This window comes from Larus michahellis, chromosome 6 (genome assembly GCF_964199755.1).
Source record: "Larus michahellis chromosome 6, bLarMic1.1, whole genome shotgun sequence".
Classification (NCBI taxonomy): domain Eukaryota; kingdom Metazoa; phylum Chordata; class Aves; order Charadriiformes; family Laridae; genus Larus; species Larus michahellis.
Window position 1 is genome coordinate 62,971,506 of NC_133901.1, and position 13,164 is coordinate 62,984,669.

The 13,164-nt window shown below is 39.7% G+C and overlaps 1 protein-coding gene across 6 annotated transcripts in view; it reads right to left on the minus strand.

The window, feature by feature from the left end:
* GPAM (glycerol-3-phosphate acyltransferase, mitochondrial) overlaps positions 1-13,164 on the minus strand; it is a 93,611-nt gene that overhangs the window by 16,404 nt on the left and 64,043 nt on the right. For all 6 annotated transcript variants that reach the window (XM_074591118.1, XM_074591115.1, XM_074591116.1 and 3 more), the window contains exons 4-12: positions 12,997-13,119; positions 9,953-10,026; positions 6,884-6,997; positions 5,475-5,624; positions 3,894-3,990; positions 2,786-2,922; positions 1,467-1,566; positions 529-741; positions 22-135 (exon numbers count right to left, since the gene is read on the minus strand). In XM_074591118.1, the coding sequence (XP_074447219.1) occupies positions 22-135; positions 529-741; positions 1,467-1,566; positions 2,786-2,922; positions 3,894-3,990; positions 5,475-5,624; positions 6,884-6,997; positions 9,953-10,026; positions 12,997-13,119 (1,122 nt within the window). The remainder of the gene's footprint in view (positions 1-21; positions 136-528; positions 742-1,466; positions 1,567-2,785; positions 2,923-3,893; positions 3,991-5,474; positions 5,625-6,883; positions 6,998-9,952; positions 10,027-12,996; positions 13,120-13,164) is intronic.

The following is a 13,164-nucleotide window of genomic DNA, read 5'->3' on the forward strand; positions in this document are numbered from 1 at the left end:
TCTTCAAAATATCCAACTTACTTTTAAGGAAAATGGTTGTGCAAAATCTACTCTGACACACCCATAATTCTTCCGCAGCATTCTGAAGACTCCTCTAGCTATACTCCAAAGACTTTCATTCTTCTTAGGCTTGCCCTGGAAAACATGGGTGGTTGTTTTGGGTTATTTCCAATTTGCAATTAAAAGGTTATGTTTAAAATTAAAATGCATACAACAGCACACAAAACAAAGCCGAATCTTTTGACACACCTAATAACTTCAAGTAAATCTAGAGAACTATTGTTTTCCATAGGTACCCACTAGAACATACTATTTGTTATGTCATGAATTTGCATTTAGAAGTATGTCGCCCCTACCTCAGCACTTCCAATCAGAGAGGTTCTGCGATTCATGGCTCCACGCTCTTCAACGCTAACACCAAGTACACGTGACAGAGGACTCCTAGCCTATCATTTAACTATGTAACACATTTTCTTGCACATAAACAGAAAATCCCCTAGGCAAAACAAGTTGTTCAGTTGCTCTTACCAGCTGTTCACTGTTATAGTGACCTTCAATTATGCGATCATAAGAGATTCCCACAGGTATAATTAGGACGTCAGGAGTAGCATTTGATAAAAGAGCATCCACCACCACAGATAAAAGACCTGCTCTAGCTCCAGATGTCTTTCCACTTCGAGACCGTGTGCCTTCCAAGAATATTTCTAAAAACTGCTGCTGTCTCAGCAATTCTTCTATATGCTGAATACAAAAAGATTGGGAAAAAAAGGAAAAAATAAATATCTAATTATAGTGGAAAATTCACATTTGAAATATATTGTCAGCAACCACTTCCTTTTAAAAACACTGAAGATCATGAGTTGGCATGAATACGCGTGAAAAAAAAAAAAACAAAAGCAGTAATTCATGCTTGACACAAACCCAGACCAAACTGCAACTGAATCTGCACGAATATACAGGCAATATAATGCCATTTGTTCAAAAACAGCATCTCTAGCAACAGCTGATCTAGCCGATTTGCATACATCTCTCCTTCTGGTTCCTCAGTACATTCCATCTTCCAAGATGCAAATACAGCTATTACATCGAATGGCACAAAGGATTACACCAACCCTTCATAAACAGAGACTTCCATTAAGTTTTAACAGAATCAGCGTAGATATGGCCCAGCACAAAAGAAATCAGAGAAACAAAGTTCGACATTAATTCAGAGACTATTAATTCCACTTTCTTTAATAAGGATTATACAAGGTGAAAATCTGCTCATCCTCAAAGGTGCCGGGCATTCCACTCTCTCTCATTCTACACATTTGAGACTTCATACAAAAATGTATCCTTTTTTTTCAGCATGAAACCTAAGACAAATTCACAGCAGTAAAAAAAATCCCCAGACTGATGGAACTCACTTTTCCACTTGCCACTGGACTGAAGTGCTCCATACAGAGACGAAGACAAGACATACGTACCACATAGAGCAAAGCTCTGTAGAGGAAATCCTTACGACCATCAGGACTCTGATCTAACTTCCGTCGAATGAAAAATCCTCCTAACTTGCGGATCAACGTGCTACATAATAAAGAAGAATTATACTCATTAATTTTAGTTTGCAGGAAACTTCTATATATCCAGTACAAAATTCCTAGCACACAACAGGAACTGAAATTACTGAAATTCCCAAAGACTAAAATGTATTACCCTATTTGCACATGATGGGACCACACAAATATTACTCTATTTAACTTCAGAAATAGGCTTCTCGACACTGTCTTGCTCTATTTAACGCCCTTGACAGAACACTTACCCTCTGCAGTGACCCTGACTGAGAAACCATTGTACATTGAGATGTTGGTGACCCCCCTAACAGTAAACCTGAGCTGGCGCAAGACTGCTGCACATACAGCATGGCCTTCGTGCCCGTGCTGCACATACCCCTTGGCAGCAGGATCAGCTCAGCCAGCTAATTTTAAGAGAGCAGCCTGCAGGCAGCTCCCACTTGGCGCCAGCAATTACGCCACCTGCATGGCCTTGCCTTTATCTAACAGTGCAGCAAGCAGTTCTCATGCGAACATCCTTTTCGCTTGACAGAAGAAACGATGAATAGAGTTGTTTTCTTGTAAGAAAACTCTACACAAGCTCAAATGACCAAAATGGGGTAACCCTTTCTGCAGACAGGTCTACCCAGCGTGTTGTGTGTGGATCGGAGGCCCGCTGGACACTGCACAACTTGGGATTCCCAGTGTCTAAAGGGATGTTAGATTACGTGTGATAGTCTCTCTTTCTTTATACTGCTAGCCCTAATAAACTGCATTTTGATACTTTATAGAGTCTGAATGCCTTTCTTAGTGGGATCATCACAGACCAGCACCTACTGGTTTTGGTCCTCAAGTTCTTCAGCCACCAGAAATATAATTTAAACAGAGACCAAATTGGAGCACCTCCCCACAAAGTACTATTCACTCAGTACTGTTGCTGCCCATTAGCCAGCTCATTAAACTTCATGAAGAACTTCGCAACACTTTTTCACATACTCATCTTTCCTTAGTCACCTACCCACTTTGAGACTCCTAGAAGAAAGGAATATCCTTCCTTACCCTATTTAGGTTATGTCAGAATGTCCCAGAAGAATCTTGCTATGCTTTCTCTCTGAGCTTGCAATAGGAACCAAAGCAGTTCTACACGATGACCCAATAATACTCAGATTATCTTACACTGGAACATAAGATATATTGGGGTCATCTGAAGATTGCCCCACCTCGGTCTTTTTCAAGTAAGAAGAGGTTATTACCTGAAGATGGGGATGTTGAGATTGTTCCCTGCAGCAATGTAGGGTGCTTTGATGTTATGGCAGAAAAGAATGAACGTAAGCAGCAGGTAGTCAATGTGGGATTTGTGAACAGGCAAGAAGATAAGAGGCAAATTCATCTATAGTGGGGAGAGAAGGAAAAAAAAGAGAAGATGATTGGTAAGAAATGTGGTATATTACTCCTTTTCTAAAATCCATCATTGAGATAGCTAGCATCATATTATCAGAACTGATGGTATTCTCCAGTTACCATCATCCGTTTGTTTACTTCTGGTTTTCGTTCAGCTGTGACAACGAGAACATTTTAGTCAACTGTACTTCTTAATTTTCATGGACTGTCGGTTTTAGTGGCATGCATTACATTAACGATGATTAATATTCCCAGTTTCTTCAGACTCCCAGCATTGAGACAACTAGCAAACAAAGGGATGTGTCCAAATCATCAATGTCACCAAAGCACTGCTATTTCTTTCTACTAGATATCAGCAAAGACCTATAAATAGTGGGGTTCCCAAACACTGTAATCAAAAGATAACAGAAAATATCAGGAACCTTTTTTGTTTGTTTTACCTGATCCATCTTTCTAAGGTAAACCCTGCAAAAAGAATCAATTCCTTTGAGTGTAAAGAAAATGGTAGAATTTAGGAGTTATTTTGCTCAATTTCAATAAATATCGAAGGACTGGGAACAGATTGCTAGTAAGAAGCAGGAAAAGTTTACTTCTTAAAGATTTTCATTGCAAATTAAGAGTGAAAAATCCTAAATAGGCCAACTAATTTATTACTGGCTGCCTCAGCACAAAAAGAGAAATCATACTGGATGCAGGTTATCTGAGATAATCATTCAGCCTGATAGTTAAAATTTGATCCTGAAACAAAGGTAAAATCAGAGTTCACATTTTAGGTTACACAACTCAAGTAGCTTTATATTTCATTAAAAACACCATTTCACAGATATGAGACAGTTCTATCTACAATCTGATATCATAAAGACTTGGCAGAGCTCTCCTAAAAAGAGAAAGTACTGTAAACATTAATAGAAACTACATCAGAAATTCTGCCTTACTAGATTCTTTCCCACCCTCCCTTACCTCTGTTGCTGCTTTGACCATTTCTATTTGACCTCTGTGGATCTGAATATTCCAGAAAAAGCTGTTAAACAACTTCAGTAACACCCAGCCAGTCAACCTGAAGGAAGGAAAAACACAAATCCCAAAGCTTCATTTGTTTCTGCCTGGTTTATACCACTTCTATATGACTAAAGGCAAAGCCATAAAATCTGATTACTTTATAGGCAAACAAAATTGTTATAAAACCCAACTGCTTAACAAGTTTTTGCCTACCAGCAAAGCCATGGTTACTAACCACATTTCAGCCTCCTGCAATTATGACACAAAACTTGTTAGTGTCAACCTCGGTGAAGGCTGTTCAAAGGGCAGAGACCACATTACATATGGGCCAAGTTAATGGAGGTCCTATGATCAATGATAATTAAGCTACTTAGGTGACATGTTAGGTGACAGTGTAGTTCTGGTCTTGTGGGAGAACGTAATGGAGTTACAAAAAATATGGGGTTTGCATCACTGAAGTTGGTGAAGGGCACTAGGAACATGACAGATACATATTAATCCTTAGTAGTTATCGTGGTTTCGGCTGGCATGGAGTTGACTTTCTTACTAGCAGCTGGTGTAGTGCTATGTTTTGGGTTTGGGATGAGAATGCTGATGATAGCGCACTAATGTTTTTGGCTATTGCTAAGCAGTCAAGGCCTTTTCTGCTCCTCATACCACCCTGCCGGGGTGTAGGCTGGGAGCGCACAAAAAGTTGGGAGGGGACACGGCTGGGACAGTGACACCAACTGACCAAAGGGATATTCCATGCCATGTGGCGTCATGCTCAGTACATAAAGCTGGGGGAAAAGAAGGAAGAGGGGGATGCTCAGAGTTATGGTGTTTGTCCTCCCAAGAAACCATTACGCCCTGCTTTCCTGGGGATGGCTGAACACCTGCCTGCCGATGGGAAGCAGTGAATGAATTCCTTGTTTTGCTTCGCCTGCACGCACAGCTTTTGCTCTACCTATTAAACTGTCTTCATCCCGACCCAGAAGTTTTGCTCACTTTTACTCTTCTGATTCTCTTCCCCATCCCGCCTTGGGGGAAGTAAGTGGCTGCATGGTCCTAGCTGCTGGCTGAGGTTAAACCATGACAGAAGCAAACACCACAGTAGAATATTTTATCTAAGATAAGACTCTCTCTGAGACATTTATAACAGCTTATGATATTCAATGGGCTACTGGAAAAAAGATCTTTCGCAGTCTAAGATGCTGCAGCTAGCTGCTCTCACCTGTATCAGCCTGAAACAACAAAAGATACTAATATTGGTCTAAGCATTACTGGTTTCAGGAGGAAAAAAAAAATAAACGTCTGCATTTAATGTTAACATAAGATTTATCCCTTGAAAAGGTGGTGGGTTTCTGCTTGACCTCAAAATGAAGAATAACTACCATTTCATTAGTTAGCATCAGAAAAAGGATTTTTATTAATGTCCTCTTATTTTTTAGAATAATTATTGATTATTTATTAATAATGTGTTACAAGCTCTGCTGGTATAACAGATAGAGATCTTGGCCATTCTTCTACCCATTGACAACACCGATGAGACATTTTTCTTACCTGATTAAAGCAGGTGACACATTTGCTACCATTTCTTGGAGAATTTTCCTAGCTTTTTTCTTCACTTTGTTGATAGCTTTAGGATCCGTCTGAGCAAAACTACCCGGAACACTTGGTTCAGAAGCTTCATCTACAATGGCCTTCTGGACTCTAACATTAAAAAGTAAAACTTATGAAAAAGTCCCACAGCAGAAGTGTTCAAGACACAGATGACAACTGCTGGGAATGAGCTATCTACTACTATAGGAGTAACCTGCGGGCATAAAAGAACATGCGCTCAAGTATTTTGTACTCCAAATGCATTAAATTTAATTCACTAGTCTTCTAAGCTCTGATTAAATAGCTGGATGATGGATGAATGCACTGAAAGTTGACCATATAAACAGTATATACGTAGCTCACAGGTACTGATACTAAGTGATCACCAATTTTCAGAAATGGTTAATACGGTTAATAATGCAAAAGGAACAGCTGAAATCTCCTTTTTGTTACTATTTTCTTTTTCCTCACATAGCAATTTCACTTACCTCGTTAAACAGATTTATGCAGTTGCTATTTTGCACTTCTACAGTGTATTCCCCCTTGAATTCTCACCTTTACAAAGTGTAACTAAATTTTGTAAGGGCTATTTTCCCCATTTAAAGCATAACTAAGAGAGATTAAGTGGTTTAACACACCGTAACTGTGGCACAACTCAGTCTGCTTCGCTTTTCAAAAGCGACACAATCATCTTCAAATGGGACTCAAAGATTAAAAATTCAGGAGAGTTAGGAATGTTAATGTAGGCAGTGTGTGGCCTCTGACAAAAGTAAACTCAAGGGGTGGGCACGCGGTTGAATTTCTTTGTGTCCAGGGAAAACTGATACCTTAATAGCTCAACAGGGGCTCAACGTGTCATTTTAAAATGCAGTATATCAAACAGAAAACAAGCTCCACAAAGTAAATGGTGGGTATTTCATGCTGTAGCCCTTTTCCAGTTTGCCTCACACTCTCAGTGTACGCTCAGGGTACTCTGAAATGCTGCTTTCCTTACATTTCTGAAACACCGACAGTTTCTGATGACTGCAGTATGACTTTAGTGGTAATGATTTACATGAATTAGATAAACAAACGTGTGAAGAGTTCCCATGTAGCAATTTATTTTTCTGTGTACTGTCTGCTGTCCACGCACTATGCATAATTCATTTAGAGATTTGTAATTCTTCATCTCTCCTCTTTTATTATTCACACACTGCATGCTACAGTCCTGAAGGGCTGTGCTGAAGATACGGTATCTTTTAGTATTTTAAATAGCCTGATTTCCAAAACCTGCTGTTTCCAAATTCTTCAATCATATTATAATAATCATATAAAAACTATAATATAATGTATCAGTCATATAAAACATAGTTTGTTTTTCATTATCTTACCTGCTGTTATTCAGCACATTTTCCGTCAGATTCTTGGCAAACATACCCTTATGGACATCCCTCTCTTGCACAAAAAGGACATAACAAAGGCGTCTTGCAAGCCACCCTCTGTACCTAGAAATATATGAAGGGTATTTGAGCGTGACCCTCAAAATATTTCATTGCCAAAAAAAAAATTTTAAAAATATAATTAAGAAGCAAAAGTAAGTAAAATTTTATGAAGGGCTGTCTAAAAGCTTCTGTATCTTCTAGTAAATTGTCAACATGTTAACATTACGGATGAAATAACTGATGTGTAGCAAAAAATACCTGAGACAACTGAGGTCTGCATTACTTCACTTCAGGGTCATACTGGCCTTAAAACATCCGTAGCATCACAGGTTAAGTAGCTACAAACCAGCACATACATTTTGTCTGTCCACTGGAACCGAGTCCCCAGCTCAAGGAGGAGGAAAGATGTAGTGCCCATTTCTGATTCAGTGACCTTCCACTGAGGAATGTAAATGCCCAGCTGAGAGGTTTGTCAACTTCTTCAGGAAACACTGAGCCCTCATGGAAGGCTGCTCACATCGTATGCGCAGGGTAAACTCTCACAGGCACTTTTGAAAATATGTTTGCATTAGCCACTGACGCTAAAAACAGTTTTTTGGTAATCTTTTCTTCCTTTCCAGTGCTTTTAAACGCGCAGTCCTATGTGCCTCCTATGTACCTTCTCCTTGCAAAGTTTTAACAGAAGTAGAACCACTAAATAATCAGTAAATCTCTCTACACATTCAAGCATTTAAGTAAGGCATCTTAGCTTATGTGGCCAGTCGCTGCCTTTTAAATTAACCCTGTCCTCTACTCTCTGGATCATCAGCAGCAATCGTCGGTGAAAATATAATTTTGAACAGTTTTCCTAACACCACAGAAGCTGCATGTGACATACGAAGGGGTAAAATCCAGCCCCAGCAGTGAATATTCATTACTATTTTCTCTCCTCACCACCCTCACTCACAAGGCCAGGAATGGACAAGCCACCACTTGTGGGTCACTCCACAAATCAAACACAGCTGGGACCTCCGAACAGCAGAGCTGATGTGATGAGGGAGAACTAACAGCTGGAAGAAACTAAATTCTGTCCATTCCTAAGATCTGAGCATTCAGTATTATACAAAAAACCTATCTAAGGACTGCCACGCGATGTATCGCTGATGCTCCAGCAAATATCCCAAACCAAACCACAGGTGGCAATACTCATGTTGGTTTCCATGCTGGAGTGCTGCCAAGGTCTCACTCCTGGTTGTCACCGGAGTTACTCATGTTGGCTGCTAAACCTCCCTGCCCCATTTCAGTAAATTTATACATGCGTTAAAACCGGTTAGGAAAGACGAGATGGAACTTTTAGACTGTAAAAGGCCAAACCACCTGAGAGCACTGGCCACTCGCACTGTAATTAAGAGGAGCGCACATACACAAGCCATCAGTACAGTCTGACACGTAGCAGTTATACAAATATTCAGACCGTCTCGAAGGATAAAGAATTTTGCTATTTGTGCTGTCAGGGAAGTAGACTGGTGACTCTGTTTTAATTGTTTTTCCATTTTCCCCTTCCCATTGAAGTTTGAGAGCCTTATTGATTTTTCTAAAAAGCAAAGTTAAGAAGATGTGCTTCTTTCTGACAACAGTTTTGGTAACTGCAAATGTATCATCGCAACAGCATACAGTTATTGCAGGGATCTGTCAAAGTATAAATGCTTCTACATTCATTTTACAGCTTAGATATGACGTAATATAATTAAAAAAAGATATGTTTTCTAATTGTGTACCAAAGACAGCAGACAAAAACCACACAGAATAGACCCAGTCAAGATATATCATAAAACTGACACATTCACACCTCAGAAAAAGGCTGTGGTAACGTCTCAAACCAGGTACAGTATGCTAACAGTTAAAGAGAATCCCTCTTGCTTTCTAAGGCCAAGAAACTGTGACTGTGTAACCCCATGGGACCTCAGAACTTCATTAAAATTGTCAATTTTCAGACTATAATGACATTCTGAGCTAAAGGCATTTTATTTCAGAATAATTCATTAACCCATATTTTGTTGCCCTTATATTTCTCATTTAAGTAACTCTGACCATTCAAAACCATTCAAGCATTGAGACTTTTGAAACTAATTTTTTTAAAAAAGGTTAAAATTAAACTCTATTTCTGTTATTTTTCTGTATTCTAAACTACAAGCTCAACTCCTAAAAAAGCATAATTAATTCAAATTGAAGAAAGAACAGCCTCTAACATTAGCTTCCTCCCTCTCAAGCACAGCACAATGCTGCCTTTCTTACACTCAGACACTTTGGCTCATTTCTTTCAGGCTGCTGGCCTCTCTTTGTTTGCTCTGACTCTACAACAAACACTGCAGGATCTGCTTATGCTAATGATTACTGTAAAGACCTTAGCAAGCATTATTAACTTTCCAAAGAACAGAATAAAGATTTTTGTGTACTTCCAGAGTCTTCATCCCAGAACACAAGATATATTTCCAATAGCACAAAGATACATCATCATTTTTAGGTCACAAATACCATCCTTCAGGAGCTGCACTCTGCCACAGAGGTAGAGGAAAGAGAGTCTAGCAAGACATGTTCAGATTTAATTGTCATTAGTGATAATAGTAAATGCCTAAATTGTAAGCCAGATCTGCTCAGTAAATTAAAATGCAGCCTGAAGTCATTCTTAAGTATGGGAATAAAACAGCTCCTCTCAGCATTATGCTATGGATGCTGCCGTTTGCAGTAAAGGAGAAAGGAATTAAACATGCTCTGCTTTTTGTGAAACAAGTTCGACCCTTCCACTCCTTGCCTATAACCCCAAAAGACTTTGCCCACCTCCCAAGTACACACAGTCGGATTTAACAAGTCCATTACTTTCCTGAAGTCAGCATCAATTCCTGCATTTAGAATCACAGAATCCCTGCATTTTAGGACAGCAATACATATTCACTCAGTCCGGACTATCCTAGACATTTCCCTGACATAAGATCAGAACACATGGAATTTTAAAAGCAAAAGAAAGACTTGCTACATTACCTCGTATGCGTTTCATTGATATATATGACGTTACGTAGACCCAAAGAAGGAATACTAGCATTGAAGAAGTTATCCTGTAAAACCAAGAAAAAAGAAAAGATTGCTGGATTACTTTGTTACATATGAATAGTTGTGTCTTTTCATTCATTGTAACATTTAAGATAATGCAATGTTTTTCACCTCTATTATAAACAAAAGCCAAAGCAGAGAAGTGCTGAACTTGCTTATAAAGTACACACAAACCGTTCCGAAATGAAAACGGAAATTGGCAAGTCACTATTCCCGACTCCCATGCTTTGAAAGTATTCTCTAGGCATTACTGCATGCAGAAATGGTTGTATTGGTTGAATTCTTCAAGCCAGAATATTTTATCCTATTCTGATGTAATATAAACCAGGACTTGTCATAATATAGAATGCAACTTTGAGACAGAACTTTGTTAAGCCACATTCAGCATTAGTATAATCAAGAGCCTTTTGACGCTCAGCCCGTGACATCCAGTTTGCCAGCAGATCACACGTCACGCAACGGCAGCCCAAGGGTCAGGACACCCATCCATGGTTAGATGGCGAATCTACACATCCCTGCTCAGCCTGAACAACAAACTCAATCCAGACTCGTACACCCCCGGTACAGACTCTACATGCCAGGCTATTAAGCATTCTGGGATGAGTTTGGGAGCAGTTCCACTTTGCATAAACAAATATTCCCTGGCAGGAAGACCTAAACTTTAATCGTCCATATTCCAAGTGAGTACTTTGACCGAGAGGCTGGTTTCTTTCTGCCCAAATAATATTTAATTATAAAATTGGTACCATGCCAACCGTGAATTACAGCTAAAACCACTGGGACTGTGCACATCAAGAAGGGCAAAAACAGGACAGCAAAGGAGAAAGATGGTTACCAGCAACAGCGTAGCTGCAGAATAGCCTCACTACCAATTCTGCAATGGGCGTCAGATAAGAGCCTCTTTTTTTTGTATTTTGTTTAGGACACACCACTTGCCACAAATTAAAATATATGTGTCCTACGTCATTTGAAAATCAGGTAGAAATTATGTGCTACGGTAGGAACACACAGTCTTTTGCACCATGCTAAAACACAGCTGCGTAGTACATACAATCAACAAATTGTTGCTCCAGGCCCTTAAGAGGAAACCTCAAGGTAATACTAATTTCTTTGACTATTCACTGGTAATTTTTTGTAGATGAAATGTTCTGGCAAAGAGAATTGAAATGAATTGTTCTTGGTCTCCCAACAAAATCAGCAACAAAGTTAAGTACCACTGAACACCCAAGTCCACCCCAGTGCTCTAACTGCTAGGTTATAACCTCGCCCTGTGAAATTCAACCTCCAGCTGTAATGTCACACGTTAGTTTTTCCTTATTTAACTTTTTCATGACCCTATGTCAAGATGTGGCTCTGTGAAACCAAGTGAGCTGATACAGCATCTCCCTGCCGCTGCGAGAGAGAAGCCCAGGTCCCACCACCACATCCTACCCTTTCCCAGTACTGTCCCCCACCTCATCACTGACACCACCCCTAGCATTCATCACACCCCTCAACGAGCCAACTTCATTCAGGAAAGGTAGAAAACTAAGACAGCCAGACTAAATGAATAAATAAAGCAGGTAGTTTTCTGCTTGGTTAGTGAACTTGATCAGCCCCCAGGAAAGCAGGAAGGAACAGAAGAGGGAGAAGGACGACTTCCCACTCCCTGCACCAGCAAGGTGTTAGTCTGGCCAACACACTTAAGGAATTCTGTCTTCCTCATACATCCCTTTTCTTTAAGAGAATTAACAAAACAGGCAGCGCAACAAAAGTGAAACATCTAGAGTCTAATGAGAGGGTCTGGTTTGTTATCATTTGCTGCAAGGAGTACTTTCTTCTGTGGCAGAAGGAAATAAAGAACTTAATCAGGTCATGCCCCTTTCATAAGTGGGATCTCTGGACAGGTAATTAATTCCTTATTAAGTGGACAAAATACAGAACAAGATTTTAGTTCCTAAAGTGTAATTCCCAACTTAAGAGGAACAGCCTAATTACTAAACATATAAAGGCCCAAGTTGAGGATTCCTACACAACGTTTTAGAAGTCAAAACACTTAAGTGTCTGTTAGAAGTAGTTTCAGTTTATCTAATTGGTTGTCTTGTTGCCCATATCTTATATAGCCTTCACAGCACATTTGGATTTTTATCCCACATTTGTATGTCATTGCTACAATTTTCTATTCTGGCGTAGGAACAGAGTGAAATAACAACTTCTTAGCCAAAGAAACAAGCAAATTTTAACTCTAGTCCAGCCAATCCTGGAGCTCAGTAGCTGAGTGCAATTTAAAGCCCATGGGGTACACATAGTCAAATTATGTGATGAACTGGTTGCAAACTATATTATACCATATCAGCATTTTGCATCTTCAGCTTACGGAAAGCCTGCCCAAAACAGTTCAATAAAGGTGACATTTTAAATCAGCTTGTGCAGCCCCTCTAGAGCCACCATCTTGACGCTGTTCCCAGCAGACAACGATCTCCCCTATCCTAACTGGCATTCCTTGTTTTCAGGCTGGGCTGTGAAGCCAGGAATCAGCCAGGGGTAGAAAACCAACCTGTCTTCTCAAACACAGGACTGAACTCTTCCAAGTTTGAAGGGAAGCATGTTGCTTATTTTCAAAACTGTACTTATTCTGTGGACAGAGAATTACATGTCCTAAAAGTAAGTCTTAACACTTTCATATGCACCAAATGCCCATTATTAATGTAGCAGAGCAGATATTTTTTTTCCATACAATTTCGTGGTGCTAGAGAGTTTTGTGCAAGGACTAAGTCTGCACTGAAAAGCGGGGGACAAAGCATCACAATAGGTCTGTGTCATCCATTAATTCCACGACAAAGAAAATATAAGCACAAACAAAGGTGAAAAACTATATTCCTTTATGAAATAAGAACACTGTGACCTTAATTCTGAAAGTAAGAAAACTACTGAAACTTCATTACGCTGCAACTATGCATTATTGTCAAACATAATCCAGTCTGTAATCTTCTTACCCGGCTCTGGGGAGTGCATACGTAGCAACATCGTCCCACAAACGGCCTTTTTCTGCTCAACAGAGTCTCTTTCCATTTTAAAGTAGCGGATCGGAAGAGAGTGGGCCTAGAGTTACACTCTCCCTGCAGGACAAAAGACAACTGCGTAAGTATCCAGAAATATATGTT